At 34.2% G+C, this 20,077-nt stretch overlaps 1 protein-coding gene and 2 long non-coding RNA genes across 5 annotated transcripts; 1 reads left to right on the top strand and 2 right to left on the bottom strand.

The window, feature by feature from the left end:
* Positions 1–7,394, bottom strand: LOC145238819 (solute carrier family 22 member 15-like). 2 transcript variants are annotated; one of them, XM_080102089.1, is made up of 12 exons: positions 7,215–7,394; positions 6,550–6,657; positions 6,100–6,229; positions 5,712–5,876; positions 5,478–5,607; positions 5,027–5,130; positions 4,749–4,860; positions 3,786–3,926; positions 3,410–3,492; positions 2,532–2,713; positions 1,855–2,049; positions 1–1,546 (listed from the first exon to the last, which is right to left on the bottom strand). In XM_080102089.1, the coding sequence occupies exons 1-12, from the start codon at positions 7,299–7,301 to the stop codon at positions 1,490–1,492; spliced, it is 1,494 nt and encodes a 497-aa protein (XP_079958215.1). In that variant the 5' UTR covers positions 7,302–7,394; the 3' UTR covers positions 1–1,489. The 2 variants fall into 2 exon arrangements, with proteins under 2 accessions (XP_079958215.1, XP_079958216.1); XM_080102090.1 differs by lacking the exon at positions 7,215–7,394 and adding an exon at positions 6,907–6,988.
* Positions 7,395–8,753: 1,359 nt separating this feature from the next.
* Positions 8,754–9,748, bottom strand: LOC145239374 (uncharacterized). Of its 2 annotated transcripts, none has more exons than XR_013862295.1 (3): positions 9,690–9,748; positions 9,514–9,629; positions 8,754–9,441 (listed from the first exon to the last, which is right to left on the bottom strand). It is a non-coding gene; the product is annotated as an uncharacterized LOC145239374 (long non-coding RNA). The 2 variants fall into 2 exon arrangements; XR_013862296.1 differs by having other exon boundaries at positions 9,579–9,629.
* Positions 9,749–10,462: 714 nt separating this feature from the next.
* On the top strand, positions 10,463–12,870 carry LOC145239373 (uncharacterized). Its single transcript, XR_013862294.1, has 2 exons — positions 10,463–11,286; positions 11,731–12,870. It is a non-coding gene; the product is annotated as an uncharacterized LOC145239373 (long non-coding RNA).
* The last annotated feature ends 7,207 nt before the right edge of the window (positions 12,871–20,077 follow it).

Genomic DNA, 20,077 nt, shown 5'->3' with positions numbered 1-20,077 from the left:
TCTGAAAGGCACAACAAAAACACTTTAAAAACATTTGCTACAAACTATTATTTAGTGACACTTGGAAAATGGGAAAGTATTACTATGGTGTTAACATCCACCACCACACAGCTACATACCCTTTCTGTTTAGTGACTAAAAATGGATTGCATCACTATTATTGAGACAAGATACATAAAAGGGCAGATTTACTTGTCTTACATTTTTGTGAAAAAATGCAATTCCCCAAAGATTTTTCTAACATAAAAAACAAGAAATATTTTGAGCACAACAAAGTAGAAAAGACAAACCAAGCAGTAAGTATTGGAAATGATACAACACTGCAATAGGTTATGTAAGATGTAAATGGTACAGAAGGCACAAGCTCGTTTTAAAACATTGATCACTGAAAGGTTTTACAAATGTAAATATTGCACACTTTAATTGTAAAAGTCAAACAAGTGTACTGTTGCTACTAGTTTGAAATAATTTGTATGAAAAACTTCACAAATGAGTATTAAGGAGAAATGAACACTTCAAAACGGAAGTTGCATTTTCTATTAAATCGTTTTAACAGACAGTTTGTAGACATAAACTTGTGGCAGTACAATATGAGCGAAAAAGCTGTAGTAGTCAAGACACATTCTACATAATGGTAAACAAAGGTCCCTTGAGTACACATAAATGAACATGTTTACAGAAAAACTAGCAACAATGTCTTGGTTAATAACTCTACCAGCACTACAAATACATAATTTTAGGCAATTGGTCCAAACACCCCTTGTGTTTGAAAATCAACATATACAGGTAAAATGTCTTTGTATATTTTGTACAATATAGATATTTTTAAATAAGTTTGTTCCGTTGACAAAAGTCCCTTCATTTGTAACGCATTATCCACTTTTTAAAATTTGTGCTCAGTAAAAATAACTTGGGCGACAACCATGGTGAAGTCAAACCTACTTTTTTATACACTTGAATAGAAAGCATAATTGGATGAGTACCGCAATGAGTCCAATTACCAAACCGATTTTAAAGTGCAAAACTGCAATAGCTGGCAAGTTGATTAAGGTATAACTTTAAAAACTACAAAGAATAAAAAAACATGAGTACCCACTTTTGTCACAAAAACCTATACATAAATGTAAATGCCCTGAAAACAAACAATAGCAAATAAAATACAACCCGATACTTGTGTGTAAACAAATTTCGACGAGTGCTGTTATTTCAATGCATTGCATGTAATATATTAGTCAGGTCTGACACAGATGTGGTTTTAGTAGATGATAACACTGCTTGTCAAAAAATTCACACACAGGCATTGGCCCGTATTTGTTTTGAGACTTTATAAAGCAATAAACTTATTGCATCAAATGAGTTTTTACAATAGTCTGAACCCCATTCCGTACAAACTAATAAATGCAAAAATACATGATAAACAACCTTATACTGTTAAAAGTGCATTAAAAATCGTGCAATGTTTTGGGCACAAAAAAGGCAAATTCAAGTTTTAAAGCATTACATCTTCTTCTTCATTTTCATTTTCTTCACAGCTCAGTAGCATCTCCTAAAACCAAAGTATAAATTTAAAAAAAAAAATTGAATACATCCTACATATATAGAGCAAATGTTTCAGCAAAATTAATGCCCAATGTAGGTTTGCAAACAAGCTTTGTGCAGTCATGCAAGTCACTGGTCTAAAAGCAAATGAAAAAATATCTTTTCAGATGTCTGCCTAATCAAATCCAGATATTTGATAGATCAGTTAGTACACCTTTTTTACAAAACCTTTACAGAGCAATGTTGGGTAGTACAATAATTTTGCTTACTTCAATATAATACAGTCTAACTGACTACTACAGTAGTTTTGCCAACCTGATCTAAAGAGTTTGCAGAAGAGGGATTTTGATTGAGAATTGAATAGTTGGGTACTGAGTGTTTTACTTCCAGATCTTCAAATGAGTCTGGAGGCTTCTTGCCCACAGTTTCAGGTAAAAGCAGGGTGAGAACTCCAGCAAACACACCCAAAGCCCCAAACACACAGTAAGAAGCAATGGCATTGTATTCAATCTAGGAAAATGTTTAAGCAAGCACAATATTGGTATATGCGTAAAAATAGAACATTTACTTTTTATGTGAAAAAACAACAAAATGTTTTTCAGATAAAAGAAGTAGCAAAGAAACACTTTTTTACCAGTTTTATTCAATCAAACTACAAGAAACTAGATTGCAATAGTTGACATAGTTTATTTTATGCATATATAAACACAGTAAGCAAAAGTTATATTGGAACTCATTAGCCAAAATTAGACATAAACCTTAACGTTATAAAAAGAAGTCTAAGCAATCCAAAACTCTTAAAAAAATTGACAAAGTTTTATTTCAATTTCTGTTAAAACTAAAAAACTTTATTTTGAATGTTATTTAGTGTTTGGTACAGGATCTTTCCCGCAAGTAGTAGGCATCTTTATTGACGACGATCACCATATAAAATTATTCTTATTTTGAATGTAAAATAATGTGTAGCTTAAGGCTACTTGAAGGTTACTTACAGCAGACTTGGCAAATGATGCAAGGATGCTTCCAATTCTTGCACACATTGACGCGGTACCAAGGCCAACATTCCTCACTGAAGTGGGAAACAGTTCAGGAGTATACACATAAAGTGTATTAAAACTTGATGAAATCATCATTTTGCCAGTAAGTCCTAAGATTGTCTTTCCAACTGATTTATCTATCAAGCAAAATTTGAAATTTTGAACACTGGCAAGTTTGAAGGGGCATAAGCTTTTAGCGCTGCAGGCATCAACATTTTTTTCTGGCCTAACAATAATGTGGTGTATAAATTTGACCACTGATGTAGCAACAAACTACATTTAAGCAACTGTGTCAATAATAGTGTAACTTTCCAAAAATCATAAACATATTATGTAAAATTGGACTAATAACACTGCATTTGGTTAATCTGAGCAAAAAAAATCAGAGCCAGTATTTGTGTATAAAACATGACTACTTAAAACATGTCTGATCTTTTTGCTCAGATTATTTAAAACCGTGCATAGTGTACCTAAGCTTCGGTTACTTTTAATATAATTTTAGTTTAGTCCTTTCATAGAACGGTGCCACCAGTATATTTCATTTCTCTGAAGGCTATAAAATCATACAGTCAATGCCTTGTGAACAGCTAACTAATTTGACCATTGGAGTTGAAACAATATGCACTGTCTAGTCTAGCATTATTTAACGGCTACATGCTTTATATAAAAAATATTGTTTTCTCAACATATTTCCATTTTAAATAATAAACAAACATAAAGCAACAGAAAACAACACATTTGTGTAATATGCTATACTTTTTTGGGTCAAACAGATTCTGTGTATCATGCAATATGCCTATAACTCTTAAAAAATAAAAATATCGTAAAATTACCTGTATGTTTAAAACCAAGCAGACCTAAACAAGCCAGGCCACTTATGAAGTATGAGCTGTATAATAATCTGTTTCTGCCAGCCCTGTAGAAGAAGGGTATACAAAACTCTTAACTAGGAAGCAGCCATTTAAGGAAGTCAGTTTACCAGTAAAATTCACAAAAATCTAAACAGGAAGTTAATTGATACTGTAAATAAACATTTTACTGCAACAATCCAGTTTGGGGGTTTAGGCTCACATAGTGTAATGACTATTTATTTCTTTTCAATTATTTCTTTTGTTTGTTTTATAAATTATTTACCCTGGTAATATTGCATCTATTTAATCTTTGCATTAAATTTAAATCATCTAAAAAATTGAAATAAAAACGACATACCATTTACGATTTAGTAGAAACAAACACCAAATTTGTGGAGGCAACTCAACTAAACCTGATAAAAGCTCGTTCAGGTAAAGATTACTTCCCAGATCTCCAGCAGCCAATGTAAGGGAATAATATACCAAGCTCGATACAAACCTTCAAATATTTTATATTACAAAACAATGCAACAAACAATGATTAATGTGATTAATTCTGTTTTTCTTTCAAATACCAACTAAAACAACTACAAAATATTGCTTCCATTAGGACTAGAGATTAGCAAATTTGCAGTGACATTTTTAAATGCTTAACAATTACAATGAAACATGAAAGAATGATTCTATATGATCGCTACCAATTCTTGTTGAACTTAGCACCTTGTAGTTAGCAAATGTACAGAATTTAGTTTGCAACTACTTACAGCAAAAAACATACTTTAACATTGATTGCAAAGTGTGATGTGAGTAAATAGGGTTACAAAAAAAAAAAAAAAATTTGACACCACATCTTAGCAGCTTAACTTTTGAGTTACACAAGTCAATCGAAACTTGACTTGAAACTAACAAGAACATTTCCAGTTTTGTGTTTATATGTTTAAAATTTATGTGACTCGACAGATAATAAACATAATGCTAGTGTTGTTTTTTGGTCAGTGCTTGGCTTTCGCAAACAAGTGTGACATGAGAGATTTCCAATTAGGCCGCAAAAGTGCTTCGAAGGGTGCAACAAGATCACATGTTAAGGACTCATAGAAAAAATGAGGATGTGCATGATGATGGTAAAACTCCATTGCTCTTATTTGATCTCAAAAACCTTATCACCCAATGCATTCAAGATGCAAATTAATTTGTCTTTTACTTGCGTAAACAAAAATAATTTACAAATGTTGGAAAAAGCTACTTTAAGATGTCCACAATTAAAACTAAAAGTATACATAACATTAAAACCATACAAGAATGAATTTTTTTAAAATCTTACCAAATAAATGACATGATAATAACCCTTTTCAAAGTAATGCGATTCCGCAAAAGGTCAATAAGTGTGTGGTTGGATTTTGATTTTTCAACTGGCTTTTTTACAAGTGCAATAACTGTAAATATAAAACAACAATCAGTTGGCATGACAAGTAAGCTCACATAATATCTGATTAAATCAATAAAAAACTTCTATTATTAAAATAGAACATACAAATAAAAAATTAATGTAAAGAAGATTCAGTTTAGTTTATCAAGTAAAATTATATTTGTCATTTTTACCAGGGTCTTGCACGCCATTTTTCCTCGCAATTTTAACAAGAACCTCTTCAGCTTCTACCAATCTGCCATGAGAATAAAGCCACCGTGGAGACTCTGGTATAAACCTAAATCACCAGAAAAATTTGTTTTAATCATATTAAGCAGATATTGTAACAAAGAACAAACAACGAAGGGCGCTATTGATATAATGTAGCAGTAAAAACTTATTGTTATAGCTTAATCTATAACGGCCCAGTTAGTGTTAAACTAAAATAGCAGTGCATTAGGTTGCAAAACCTAATGTATATTTTCGCTTTAGACCCTTAACCTTAAACAACTACTTGTAGAGATTTATTTACTGACATATGTTTTGTATTAAATTGGTTTTAAAATTGATTTCCTTCCATAGGAACATTTTCGATGTTGTTATCCCCTGAGGCAGTTAACTTAATATGATGGTTTATGTTCTCACCATAAACTCAACAATGGAATTACTTGTAAAACAGACAAAATAGCCACCAATTGTCTCCAAGGTGTAACAAAGTAAGCTATCAGCACCATATATGCAATCCCAAATGAAAAAAGGGTATTAGTGATTGTGCCTGCAAAAAAACATGTTATTTTAATCATTTTTTTGATGATCATAATGACATATTATCAATCAGCATAGTGTAGAGTACATTCTCACAGTTGCATTGGTTTCTACCTGTTATTGCCCACCAAGACCTTCCAACCAGTTCCTGTAGATAAACATAGAGAACAAGACCTGATCCACCATACAAAAAACCAGAGACAAACCTACATGCAGCAAACATTTCCCAACTAGTTGAAAAGCATGTAATAAGTGATGCAGGGAAAAGAAGATATAAACCTGCACAACAATACAGCAATGCTTAAATTAACCTTGGCATCGGCAGCATCCGGTCCATAACATGGTAAGCTTGACTTGTAGTCACATTTTTTTAGAACAATATTACGCTATTGGCCGTTTAGGATATTGAGATGATCTTTTACTGAAACAGGTATTTGTTTGAATATTGATAGGCACTACAGTAACAAACAAAAAAGTAACCAAAACTTGTTGCTAAGATTACCAAGTATTAAAATTTTTCTTCTTCCATATCTGTCAGACAATTGACCAAATGTGATCACACCGACAAGAAATCCTCCACAAAAAAGTGATTGAATCAGGTCACTTATCCACTTTTCATCAAAAAGGTCCCACTGCAAAAAAAATCAAAATCAAAAATATTAATTCATACAATTTTAAAGTCAAACAATTCTAAAATGAAAATGAAAAATTCTAGTATTTTCACCATTTTTTTCACCACTCAGTGACCATCAGTAAGCCATGTTTGAGAAACAAGGGTTTATACAGATTTAATGTCTGTTTGTAGATTTTTTTATTTAAACAAGTCTATACATTGCTAAAGGCATTACTTTTGGAATTTTAAATGCATAATAGAGCAAATGCAAAGTCAAAATTCAAAAAAAGGCAAGACACAGTCATTGTATATAACTTTAAAATTCAAAATTGTATTAACCTCATGAATTATTGAGCTGTCATTGTGAACTCTAAAATTAACTTCTGCAAGCTTTGTTGGGTCAGCTCCGACAAAATAGACAAGCAAATTTATTGGCACCAAAACAACCTGCAAAAAATAACAATTGGTTGAATTTTATCATTTAAGGGTTTTGCCTACCAAGGCATTGCTTATAATTGACAGCAGCTACAAAAGTAGAACATGTATTTTGCAAGAAATCATTTGTTAATGCTTGAAACAATAACTTAAAATTAAATGAATCAATTATACTGGCAGTCTCAATCAGGTATTGCTGGTTAAGACACAAAGTTAAATATTTGAAGATAATAACCTAAATTATTATGACAAAGTATGTACCATTAAAAGTCACTTTTTGATAACTGGGCCAAACTACAGCAGCATGAAAAAGGATTTTTGCAGCAAATTGACAAATGAAAGATTGATTGTTTGATGCCCATTCTCGACCCATAAAATTTACCCTTTCATGGGTTGACAAAGTTTTGTTATTTGCCAACAACAAACAGTTCTTAGCTTATATAGCAGCAATAGCTTATATAACAAACAGTTCTTGTTGATGTGTTGAATATGTAAATGCAAGATACTAACTACATAAACCATGTTGGTACATAAGGGATGAATTGCTTTTTTAACAATTTGTTACTTACGTTAAAAATGTTCAATATGCAGAAAATAGTCAACTGGTATCTTCCCAATTCACCTACAACTTTTGTGTAACAATCATCTACATCCATATTGAAATATAATATCACTATTTTCACATTAAATAAATTGGCCACTGTTTTCTGACACAAATGTAATGTGATTGTGATTAGAAACTGGATGATTTTCAGTATGCGTTTTCTGTAATAAACTCAGCAGATTGCGTTACTTACAAACAATTGCATGAATCAATACGACAGCAAACTATTCAATGTGACAAGTTGAAACACTTCATTGTCTGGTGGAACGAATTACGTCTGCCTCATGTAAACGACAAACAAACAATACGAAAAATAAAACACACACAGTCACACTATAGTATACTATTGTTAAACCATGAAAAAATTGTTTTGTTGTTTTTAAAAAAACACGTCGAGTCGACAGCGATCCAGACGAAGCATCGCAAACTCACCGGTTACCGTAGCGGTGTTTCCCCGTAGTATTTGCTGTGTGACTCAAAGTCCAAAGCACTTTGCCAAAGTCTACCTTGTCCTACGTGATGCAGCGGGCATAAGAAATTGGCACATAAATTATCTGATTTTTTACCAACTGGAGAGCTCAAACGCGAAGTTGATTGACCAAATTGAATGAAAATTTTTAGTTCTTAAGGCCGATGCACACACGATGCGATGGACGCGACTGCGATGAATGCGATTAACCGGCTCATTGCGATGGCGGCGACAAAGCGATTTTTGCGCTAAACAAGCGCGCTACATCTGGTTTAACTTAAACCCGATCCATACTGTATAATTGCTTCCTGGTATAAACTTTAATTTCTGCGTCATGCTTGGTTGACTGCCTTCGTGCGCTTAAATCATAGATAACTTAATTCACTAGATGCGCAACTCGTCTGCCGGTTAAATATTTAAAAAAATCTCTCGGGTGAATTACTACATAGAACAAGATGTAACTTTTAATGTGTAGTTATGTTTGGTTGATGTATTTTTTAAACATTTTTATTTTAACAAATCTAATTTAATTACCACGAACGCGAATATATTGGTTTTGCCTTCCTTCAGACGTTGCACGTTCGAGTGAACAAGTACACATTTCGTGTGCATTGGTAAGAACATACACATATTTTGTCGTCTTGTCGATAGTTTTTTGAGCTGCGACGTTTAATTTGATAAAAATGTTTTAGTTTTTGGAATTTTCTTAATAATATCATAAAAAATGGCTATTAACCTTATTTATGTAGCAAGTTTGGACTTTGAATTCGCTGAATTGGACAATTTGCAGTATGTGTACCACATTGCTACATACATGGGTTGCCATTATGGTGTCTGCATTTCTGGCCCCGTAGTCAATAAATCCAACTAAGTGGCCTTCCTAGAATACCAATTTTCTTGACTACATGAGAATAATAAATTAAAAAAACATGAAAAAGTGCATAAATTGCTGCTGTTAACTAACTTTGCATCCACAGAGCATTGACTGCCAATTGGTTGATACCACATGCACCAGAGCCAATATTTTTAACAATCTACCATACAGTGCTTTTAAGGATTGTGTGATGATATGTCAGTTCAAAAAATTATGTGTAAAATTGCAACTTATACCTGTACTACTGTAAAGTACGTGATGATGGCAATATAGGAACACCACTGGTTCTGAGATGATTATATGCTGCTGAAGCTCTAGCAAAAAACTCAATTGCCCAATGAACCACATCAGGGTGGTACCGTCTCCGATTAATGGTCTTTGAAGCATTTTTACCTTGCATTTTTAAAAAATGAGGCTTGCCACTCATTAGTGAGTGTTTTTGACTTTCAACCAAATCCTGCAGATGGGAAATGACACATTACTGTTCCAAAATTAAATGAGAAACATTTGAATCTGCATACCAAGATATCCTAATGAATTCGGTCATCCACTGTTACCAATTCTTCTTCACTAGTTGCACTGGATTTCATTTACTGCACTCTGTTGCGTTCCATTTTTTGCCATACTTTGCACACATTTTACACATTACCGGCCCTTTTTCTGTTACTGTGTTTGAATATTAGGTGATCTAGTTTTAAATGTGTTGCCATATTTACTGGCTACATTGCAGTGAGGTGAGCGCATTATGGTTGTGCCTGTCGGGGCGTTCCATGCTTGTATGACATGTTTGTTAATATTCTTGTTTTTTCCTGCTTACTCCCGTACAAAGTTCAAAGTTATCCAACTCCCCTGTCATGATGCACAAAAAACAATAAAAGCCTAATGGTAAAAACTATCTTGTTTTAAAAGCAGGGGTTATACTTAAAAATGCATTTAAAGTTGATTTCCTCAATGGAGTAATACCCAAGGATAGTGGTTTAACTCACCATCCATAAAATGGAGCCCATTCAACCTCAACATTGCTTGAGATGCAAAGTCTGCCACAAAAAGCATAACATACAGAAACCCAGATTAATTCATAATAAACATAACTGTACCTTATGTATGCTTTAACAATTTTATTTTTATATTGTTCTACCAAAAGGTATTTGCCTTTCCTATAAAATGACTTTTCTAAATGTTGTACAACTTGTTGTTTAAATTGAATTGTTAACTTAAGAAGTGTGTACTAACTTTCAGCTGAGGACCTAATTGTTTAAAAGCTTTCTCAACACTTTTAACGCTGTGGTGTTTAACTTATGAAAGAACCTTTCTGTCAAATGGTGCCTTTCTGCTTGTCTTGGCCACAACAAATGATTTTAGCTGTAATAAACATTTATATGTTCATGGGCAATGTTACCAATTTTGTCCTGTACTGCTGTTTAGGAATTTTTTTGGATGGCAAAGCACCAATTTTTAACTTTTTTCTGCAACCAATAATCAGCAGATCGTTTTTTTCAAAGTGATCTTCACATATGAATGCTCTAAAAGAATTACTGTTTGATTTTGACAACAGAAGTGGGTTAAAAGGAAATTAATATTGCGTTTCTTTATGAAGCATGTATTATGTCTCGCTAAGTTGGGTCAAGCAATGAGAGCACACATTTTTGTAAATTGCTGTAATGTTTCTTCATATCAGAGTTGCTTTGAAATTCAGGATTGCAATTTTTGAACAAAGATTTTTTGCCATTGGCTGGCACGATGTGGCTAACCTAGCTATTACACAGAAATACAACTAAATCACAAATACGAGAATTTAGTCTTGTCCATGGTATATTTAACATACAAAATCAATCAAACAAAAACGGTTAGTGATCCTTTCAAAAACACACAATAAACTTCTAAAAACGAATAAAATACACGAGATACATGACACTTACGTAACCTGCAAGTTTATTATCACTTCAATTCCAAAGTTATTTGACGTTTAATGCAATAAATTGCGATTTTTTGCCAATATCTTCACTCTTCACCCATTGCCCGCCATTGTAAATAAGCCAATGTGTACTGGTTCATTCGAGCGTGACCTGTCTGAGCGATTTCGCCGAGTTGCGCATCTAGTGGTAAGCACTTTTTTCCAAGGAATGCAGCCTGACTACGGTAACTACAGCCAAGTGATTGTTTCCGTCAAGGTAGTTGGTTTCAATTTGGCGCGTGGTGATACCGGTTTCCTGGCTTCTTGTTATAATGTGACATGTAGTCAGCACCAACTATTTTTGTCAAAAAACTTTACGGATAACATTTTGAGTTGTAATTTGTTTTGCGCAAAGTCGCGAACATCGTCTGTAACCTGTTTAATATCACACAACGTATTTTTTGTTTATTTTTAGAAAGACTGTATAAAGAGCAGCTACACTGCGTGACTGCTATACCATAGTTTCCTAAAATTTTAAAATATTTTATAGTATACTAAAATACTGTAGTATGATACAGGTCATGTGCCCTTTAAGTCTACAGCAATAAAGTGATCTAGTCAGCCACTGATGAAAGCATTTGGTTCTGATGGGCGAAAGCTTTTTTCCTGACTGACACGCCATGGCCATCACCATTGGGAACATATTGCTCAACCTGAACTTTAACAATATTGTCTGCCAATTACAAAAGCAAGAAAATGGTGTTGAAATCAGGGGCAAGAAATCAACCAATAAGTGTGAGGTAGGTATCAGATGGCAGAACACACATATTTTTTGTGTCACATTAACAACAGACATAAATAACAGAAACTTAACAGAAAAAAAACACCTATTTTTTAAAAGGATTTTGCTTCATTAAAAATGTCCAGTTAACCAAAGACTTTTGCCTTAAAAATGAATACTTACTAAAAATAGTACATACTGTGTTCCTCATAAAAACTCAACTTTTAGTTACTAATTTAGAAAGTTCAGGTTTTTACATCAATATTGATTTTGAATTTATAAACAGATCTCATAAACTAGTAAAAGATGCTTCTTGCAATGAGGTGATGTTTAGTGTGTACACAAGATAATAGCATCAACAAGAAATTTGGGTGCAGGATGTTTATGACTGAAAAAAGTGCAATTTCCAAAAATACTTAAAAACATTTTTTCTATTTTCTAATACAGATTTTGTTGGTTGCAGACTTGTAGTACACTTTTTCCTGTGCAGCCCACTCTCACATAACATCCAGCATGCACGCCTGTGTTATCGGGCTGATGATTGTGCGGTGGTATTTTTGCAGTGTATATGGCTATACTAAATTTTCATCCAATGTACAAAATTTATTGCTCATACAATATGTAAATCTGTTGCCATGGTCGTTTTATTTTTGTTGAAAAGGTTTAGTATTTCTGTAGCAATGTCCACATTCTACAGGCAGTCAGAATAAAGATTACATGTTGTCTGGGTGTCGGTTATTACCCATTGATAAATTAATCATTCCTCCAACCAATGAGAACTTGGTTGTCGAATACAGTAATACAAACATTTTTTTCCTTGTATGATATTTACCACAAATGATTTGAAAGATAGTTTATATAATGGGAGCTTTATTTATGCATGCTGAGTGCAGATTTTTTTCTTGGTACTATTGGGTTATTTTCACAGGTTGTGAGGAAGACTCAGTTAAGGTGGAATTAACATCAGGAGCTAAATATCCCATGAACTTGAGGTTTTTATTCTAATTGAAGAACCTGCCATATCTTTCAGCAAATGTGTTTTTGGTATTTTTGTTGGTAAAAACCTTCTCACTCCGGTCCAATTTGACTGTACCTATTTCCTTCAAATTGTTTACTTTCATTTTAATATTGTAACAAAAATGAATATTCCTTATTTTCGTTCTGAAGTTTTTGAAAAACTGATGATTGTTTATTGATTCATTTACAATACAATTTCAAAATCAATATGATTACCTAATTTGCCTTTTTAATGCCAGTCACAGGCTTGTACTCTATATAACTAAAGGACTCATATTTTATGTGTGTTTAATTTATAAATAAAACAGCCTTTGCAATGCACTGACACAAACAGTAAAATGTTACAAAACAAAAATGTGAAAGAGAATGTGAAACATGGATTTTTTTGTTTAAAACAAAAATATGGCTTCTGTAATTAGAATTGTATGATTAAATGCTTTTTTAAGAAAATCGCAAACTTGTTTGCTTCAAACTAGCCAGTAAACTGTGTTTAATGTTAGGATATTAATGCATGATCAAAACATTGTGTATGGTGTAGTAGGTTCTGGGTGGAGTTTATACCAAAAATAAAAAGGCATTTGCACAGCTTTGTGGTCTTCATTTCTCAGAAAAAGTTTCCATTTAAAAAGGGAGAACAGTTCCGTTTTGTTAGTCATTTAAGTCGCAATGTGGCTGGGTCTCCCAACTGTGTTAAAAATTCGATGTTGAATAAAATAGTTCGAGTATGTATATTAAAAAAACAGGACAGTGAAGTTCACGAGTAGGAGCAAAACTTCATCAGAATTAACCCTAACATTGAATCTTTTATATGGGAGTGTTTTTACGCATTTAATGTTTAATAAGTACCTCAAACTCCTTTTGAGAGCGTACACAATATAACTTACCTAACTAAAACCAAAAACACAAACTGGCGCCAGTTTGTTTACAACGGTATGTGACGTCATAATGCGTACATTTTTATTCACGGTAGTCAGGCTGCATTCCTTGGAAAAAAGTGCTTACCGCATCTAGTGAATTAAGTTATCTATGCTTAAATCATAGATAACTTAATTCACTAGATGCGCAACTCGGAAAAATCGCAATTTCTTGCATTAAACGTCAAATAACTTTGGAATTGAAGTGGTAATAAACTTGCAGGTTACGTAAGTGTCATGTATCTCGTGTATTTTATTTGTTTTTAAAAGTTTATTATGTGTTTTAAAAGGATCACTAACCGTTTTTGTTTGATTGATTTTTTAATGTTAAATATACCGTGGACAAGACTAAATTCTCGTATTTGTGATTTAGTTGTATTTCTGTGTAATAGCTAGGTTAGCCACACCGTGCCAGCCAATGGCAAAAAATCTTTGTTTAAAATTTCCAATCCTGAATTTCAAAGCAACTCTGATATGAAGAAACATTACGGCAATTTACAAAAATGTGGCTCTCATTGCGTGACCCAAAACAAGAATATTAATAAACATGTCATACAAGCATGGAACGCCCTGACAGGCACAATCATAATTCGCTCACCTCACTGCAATGTAGCCAGTAGATATGGCAACACATTTAAAACTAGATCACCTAATCTTCAAACACAGTAACAGAAAAAGGGCTGGTAATGTGTAAAATGTGTGCAAAGTATGGCAAAAAATGGAACGCAACAGAGTGCAGCAAATGAAATCCAGTGCAACTAGTGAAGAAGGATTGGTAACAGTGGATGACCGAATTCATTAGGATATCTTGGTATGCAGATTCAAATGTTTCTCATTTAATTTTGGAACAGTAATGTGTCATTTTCCATCTGCAGGATTTGGTTGAAAGTCAAAAACACTCACTAATGAGTGGCAAACTTCATTTTAAAAAATGCAAGGTAAAAATGCTTCAAAGACCATTAATCGGAGACGGTACCACCCTGATGTGGTTCATTGGGTAATTCAGTTGTTTGCTAGAGCTTCAGCAGCATATAATCATCTCAGAACCAGTGGTGTTCTTATATTGCCATCATCACGTACTTTACAGTAGTACAGGTATAAGTTGCAATTGTACACATAATTTTTTGAACTGACATATCATCACACAATCCTTAAAAACACTGTATGGTAGATTGTTGAAAATATTGACTCTGGTGCATGCGGTATCAACCAATTGGCAGTTAATGCTCTGTGGATGAAAAGTTAGTTAACAGCAGCAATTTATGCACTTTTTCATGTTTTTTTTTCATTTATTATTTTCATGTAGTGAAAAAAATTGGTATTCTAGGAAGGCCAGTTAGTTGGATTTATTGACTACGGGGCCAGAAATGCAGACACCATAATGGCAATCCATATATGTAGCAAGGTGGTACACATAATGCAAATTGTCCAATTCAGCGAATTCAAAGTCCAAACTTGCTACATAAATAAGGTTAATTGCCATTTTTTATGACATTATTAAGAAAATTCCAAAAACTAAAACATTTTTATCAAACTAAACGTCGCAGCTCAAAAAACTATCGACAAGACGACAAAATATGTGTATGTTCTTACCAATGCACACGAAATGTGTACTTGTTCATTCAAGCGTGCAACGTCTGAAGGAAGGCAAAACCAATATATTCGCGTTCATGGCAATTAAATTAGATTTGTTAAAATAAAAATGTTTAAAAAATACATCAACATAACATAACTACACATTAAAAGTTACATCTTGTTCTATGTAGTAATTCATCCGAGAGATTTTTTTTTAAATTTAGTCGGCAGACGAGTTGCGCATCTAGTGAATTAAGTTATCTATGCTTAAATAGCTGACGACTTGATATGTACTTACTAAACAACCAATAAGGCTAACATGGATCCACCAATTGTAACTGTCTAACAAACCACCCAATGGATTGACAACATCTTTGTATTACTTGACCAACTTTGTAGTTTTATCCAACAAACATTGCATGATATTTCTTTACTGAACAATAAACATAAAAAGAAAACAAAAACAATTGTTCAATGGAACTGTTTGGATGGGTTACAGTTACAGTAATGAAGGCATTTTTCTTCATAAAACTGATGTTATGTAAACATTTTGCAATAAATTGATTAATAAATTTATGACACCGGAAATGTAATCAATTGTAAGTAAATAAATCATGTAAAAAAAAATTGGAAGCAGTTTTAAAATAGCGTCCATTAAACAGTAAGCCTTATTTTGTCTTGACAATGTTTAGAAAAACATATTATTTTAGTCATTTCCTATACATGAACTTGAGCATTTGCAAAAAATAAAACACCAAGGACAAAATGAAAGCAGACATGGTGAGCTGTTTGTGGCCGTTGATTTATGCTTCTATCACTGCTTGTCCAACCCTGTCATTTTATTCGTTTATATGGGAGGTTTCTATCTCTGAGAGTAATAATCAAAATCATCTGTTCGGTGGACACTGATGTGGTTTGTTGATGCAAGTGTAGTGGACACCTTCCACATTAAATGTAACCCAAAAGTTACACGTTAACCAAGTAGAAAGTAGCTAGTTTCAATGTTCATCACAACACCCTTTCAGCTTGCACTTGAATTGGTGCATTGTCAGGTGTGCTGCTCAAAAGAAACAAAAATATTCAGTTATGCAAATAAAATAACAAATATAAAACATCAAGAAAATTGGATTGTTTTATAATATGTCTATGTTCCAAGTAAAAAGGCAGTAAATCCAAATTCAATTTTTTTTTAAACACTGGTTAGTGAAACTAGTATCTACAACATCATAACAATCCTTTTACTTCTGTTTCTCCAAGCAAAACCAATCCAGTTTACAAGGTGATTCAGATTTACTAAGCTAATCTATTCAAAAGTCTTCTAAACACAAACACGACACTTTTGTGAAAGTTACCTGGTGATCCAGAATTTATATTGTCGTTATTGTTCTTGTAACTTTTCACTACAACATTATGTTTTAATTTTCTGTGCACAAAAATAAATCACTACAGCTTTGCAACTTGCTGATTCGTTGTGGAGTGTGGACCGACAGCAAAGAAAGCCAAAATATCGCACTGACCTCTGCGATGACCGCGATTTTGTAGCAAACATTTGAAATCTGCGATTTTGTCGCATTTGTCGCTGAAGAGCGGAAATGACGTTAATTATTTTGGCCTTGCGACAAAAAATTGCGTCCATCGCATCGTGTGTGCATCGGCCTTAACATTTCAACATAATATAAAAAGCTAATGCCTTTTTCATGTAAATTTGGCCGCTTATTTTTCATGTAAACTTTAAATATTTGCAATTCAGCGTGCATTATCACGCTCAAATGTTAGAACTGAAAAGTTTTATTCGATTTGGCCTACCAAATTCGTGTGAAAGCCCAACAGCAAAAATCAGACAATTTGTGTGTTTTTCCTAAACCTGCAGAATTAATTAGGACACAAAGTGACGTCCATTGGGCTCTATCACGTAACAATGGGTTGGACTACTTGTGTTTTATATATACTTTGGCGTGACCAGAGACTGTGGACATAGTATGCTCATAAAGTGGGTAAAGCTAAAGTCAACAGAAAACCAAGTAACATGGCAATTCGTTTCGGCGAATCGTTTTTTGGAGTCAACTTCTATTATGTGCTGGGGGTGTGTTGTTTGAGTTGTTGAGTTGAGTTGAGTTTATTTCGCTTGGTGAAAAAAAAAAACATAGCGACACAATTGCACTAAAGACAATCACCAAGCCGGAAATAGCTGCGCAACGTTAAGACGTTATGGGGCGCAAAAAAGTGGAGGGCACAATTGGTGGATCATGATTAAACGCGCTGCAGCTACACCGTATTATAAAGCGTTATGTGGCAGGAGCTCACCAGAAAGTGAGTTAGGCGCACTGTGAGTATAACACGACTGGGGGGGAACGTTGGTGGGACCAGTCGAGGGGGCCCTAGAATCTAACCACCCGTGTTAGGAAGGAGGGTGGGTTGGGGTTTAAAAACAGTGACGTAGGGAACAGAAAATTTGGGGAGTGCCAAACATTTTGTGACTTTTAACAAGTAGTTGAATAACAAATCCAACATCATCCGCTGTTCCTATCACTAGGCGTAAATGGTGTGTTCTCTAATGACTGCTGATGTACTTATACATTTACTAAAAGTCGTGCAATTTCTTGTTCTATTGCTATGCACAGAGAGCTCATAAACAATCATATCTTATTAAAACGTGTGTAACATCGTACGTCACTCAAGCGTATGCATACCTACGCCACAACTCAAGTCGTGCGATTGCACCACAATGCCAAAATCCCCTATGACGTAACAATAACCTTGTAGTTTCTTTCTTTCTGCTGTGCTTTTGGCCATTTAGTACTAAGCTTAGTTTGGAACACGTGTAGTTCGTTAGGTGCTTGCTTGAATTTGCAAATTTTAGATAAAGTAATGGAAGTGACTAAATATAATTTGTTTGTCATTAATAGATCGTAATGCTAAATTTATAACTCGAAAAGGAAAAGGAATAATGTTGCCTTTACAAGGTGAGCTTGATTTTGCAATAAGTTGTCCAATTTCCGTATATTTGAAGTCTACGTTTTTATACGTATAGAATGCTTTCTGTTATCAAGCTTTGTATATCTGTGAAACCCTGGTCCAAAACTCTGGTAAGCCTTTGCCGACATACAATTGATAATTCGGTATCCCATTTTATGTTTTCTGTGTATGTTGTATGTGTTCTTCACAGAAAACCGTGTTGATGTGAGCCACATGATTGACGTGCTTGTAACCGTACTGCGAGTGCTCAGATAAAATTCACGCGTTTCCAGAAGTTGGACTTCTAACCTAGTGTGCCGCAGCGCAAATTCCCGACGTTACATTAAAGTTTTCAGAGTTACCTGAAAATAAAGCTTTCAACGTTTCTGAAATAAGGATTTTAGATTCCACTAAACATAAAGATTTCAGAATTATCTATAAAGCGAAGTTTACCTTCTTGGCGATGGCTGAAGATTCGGAAAAGACCATGTCCGATTAAATCACCAGTGCCTACGCTACTCGGTTAAGATCACTTACCGCACAACAGGTGCCGATGTGCAGATGAACTAAATAGTTGGTGTGTTGTGGCTGAAACCGGAATTCTAAATAAAAAACACTCAACGTTGCGAGTGGCTCAAAAACAAATTAACAAAAGCTACACGTTACTTCGTACTATGCACGAAACCTTTGTTGATTCATGCAAAGACCCAGAGAAACGTACTGCTTGCAAAGAAGATTTAAAATCTCTTCAACACAGCAAACTTGAATTTTAAAATTAGATGTTTAGAGTTTCCGCCCTCTAAATTGCCGAACTTGTCTTTGTCCACGGTTTAGGTCCCCGACTGTAATTTCTAGTAGGACATCACGATCCGGCCGCTCTCATTCGTCTAGCGCCGGGGTCACCAACCCGCGGCTCCGGACCTGCATGTGGCTCTTGAAATTATCCAATGTTTTGATTTACACATGCTGTGACGTTTATGTCGAACAAAAAAGTCGATACGTGTTAAACAAAGAAATAAAAACAGTGTTTAAGAACACAGAACATTTAAAGCTAGGTGGAAAGATTCATTTGCGTTTAGCCTACTGCTGACGAGACTGGTTTGCCAAGTCTGCATAATATGCAGGTAACTAGCTAACAACAAAAGTTGAAAATCTTGCAGGGACATCATTTCGAATTCCAAAACGGGTCTAGAGTGTGAAAGAAAGACGACCCCCGATATATAGGGCAACTGTATGTGGGATTTTGAGTGTCCTTGTGCTTTACACATATTGATCTTGTAAATCAGGTATATAGATACTAACACCATAACTTACGTTAGCCCCACATTTCGCTAACGTTAGATAGGTGGCGCAAAGAGCTAAATTATTAATATTGCAGCTATAGAGGGATGGACGTTGGTAAGTAATGAGAACTTGCTGAAGTTTTTCAACACACAAATCCCAAACTTTAGAAATAAATTATTGACCCAATCCCAATTTTTTCCTCGAATAATTTTCACGGATGAGTTATTCGATTTACCCCTTCCTTGAACGACATAAAGAATGGTTTCGTCGCCCAACGGTATTTATGGCTTTGGAATGATTAAAATATTTGTGAACTAAAGCTGTTTGCTATTCGATAGGGGTGCAGCATAACAACTGTGCATGTGCACAAGGGAGACATAAAGTGGATTGTAATGAAGTGTCTGTTTGATTACAAATAAACCTTCGTTTTGGTACATCATCGTTTTCATGAACCAGTGTTACTTTATTGCCCTTTTTGCTTAATATTTTTATTTTACGTGTACAGACCAATCCTAAAGCTGCTTACATGTTACATCACCCACAAGGGTGCATAAAATCGTAACATCGGTTCTAAAAAAGTATTGAAGAAAAAAGGTAAGTAACACCAAACCAGGCCATTACAGCCTGTTCGTTTTACTCAAATGCTAAATCTATTTGTTCTCTTTTTGAACAAGAGGAACTTTTAATTATCTGACTAAGTTCATAGCATACTGTCCACCAACTTAACATAAAGATCGTGTAGCTACAGATCGTTTAGGTCAGGGCTACTTAAACTTTCTTTCTCTGCGACCCAATTTTAAAATAGAAATTTCTACGCGACCCCTTTATGGCTAAAGCCCAGTGGTGCACAACCTTTTCGCTGTGACGGCCGCATCACAGATCTTTATTTCACTAACAGCCGCCTGCTTGCTTGTGTTTTAAAATTACATATGTAAAAACATACTTATACATTTTATACATACCATCTAATGGCGCCTAAAATGCCTGAATTAATTTCTAACTTGATACACAGTATTAGCTTTTATGACGTAATAATCTATATTGTGACGCTTGAGGCATCTGCTT

This window comes from Phallusia mammillata, chromosome 7 (assembly GCF_965637545.1).
Source record: "Phallusia mammillata chromosome 7, kaPhaMamm4.hap1.1, whole genome shotgun sequence".
Lineage (NCBI taxonomy): Eukaryota > Metazoa > Chordata > Ascidiacea > Phlebobranchia > Ascidiidae > Phallusia > Phallusia mammillata.
Note: the sequence above shows the minus strand (reverse complement) of the source record. Positions and strands in the feature narration are given on the sequence as shown.

Excerpts from the sequence above, each read along its gene's own strand:
- LOC145238819 (XM_080102089.1), bottom strand. The coding sequence starts at position 7,301 with ATGGATGTAGATGATTGTTACACAAAAGTTGTAGGTGAATTGGGAAGA. Across the intron at positions 5,877-6,099 it reads AAGAAAAATTTTAATACTTG|GTTTATATCTTCTTTTCCCT; the intron begins GTAATCTTAGCA and ends ATTGTTGTGCAG. Across the intron at positions 4,861-5,026 it reads AAATGGCGTGCAAGACCCTG|TTATTGCACTTGTAAAAAAG; the intron begins GTAAAAATGACA and ends TTATATTTACAG.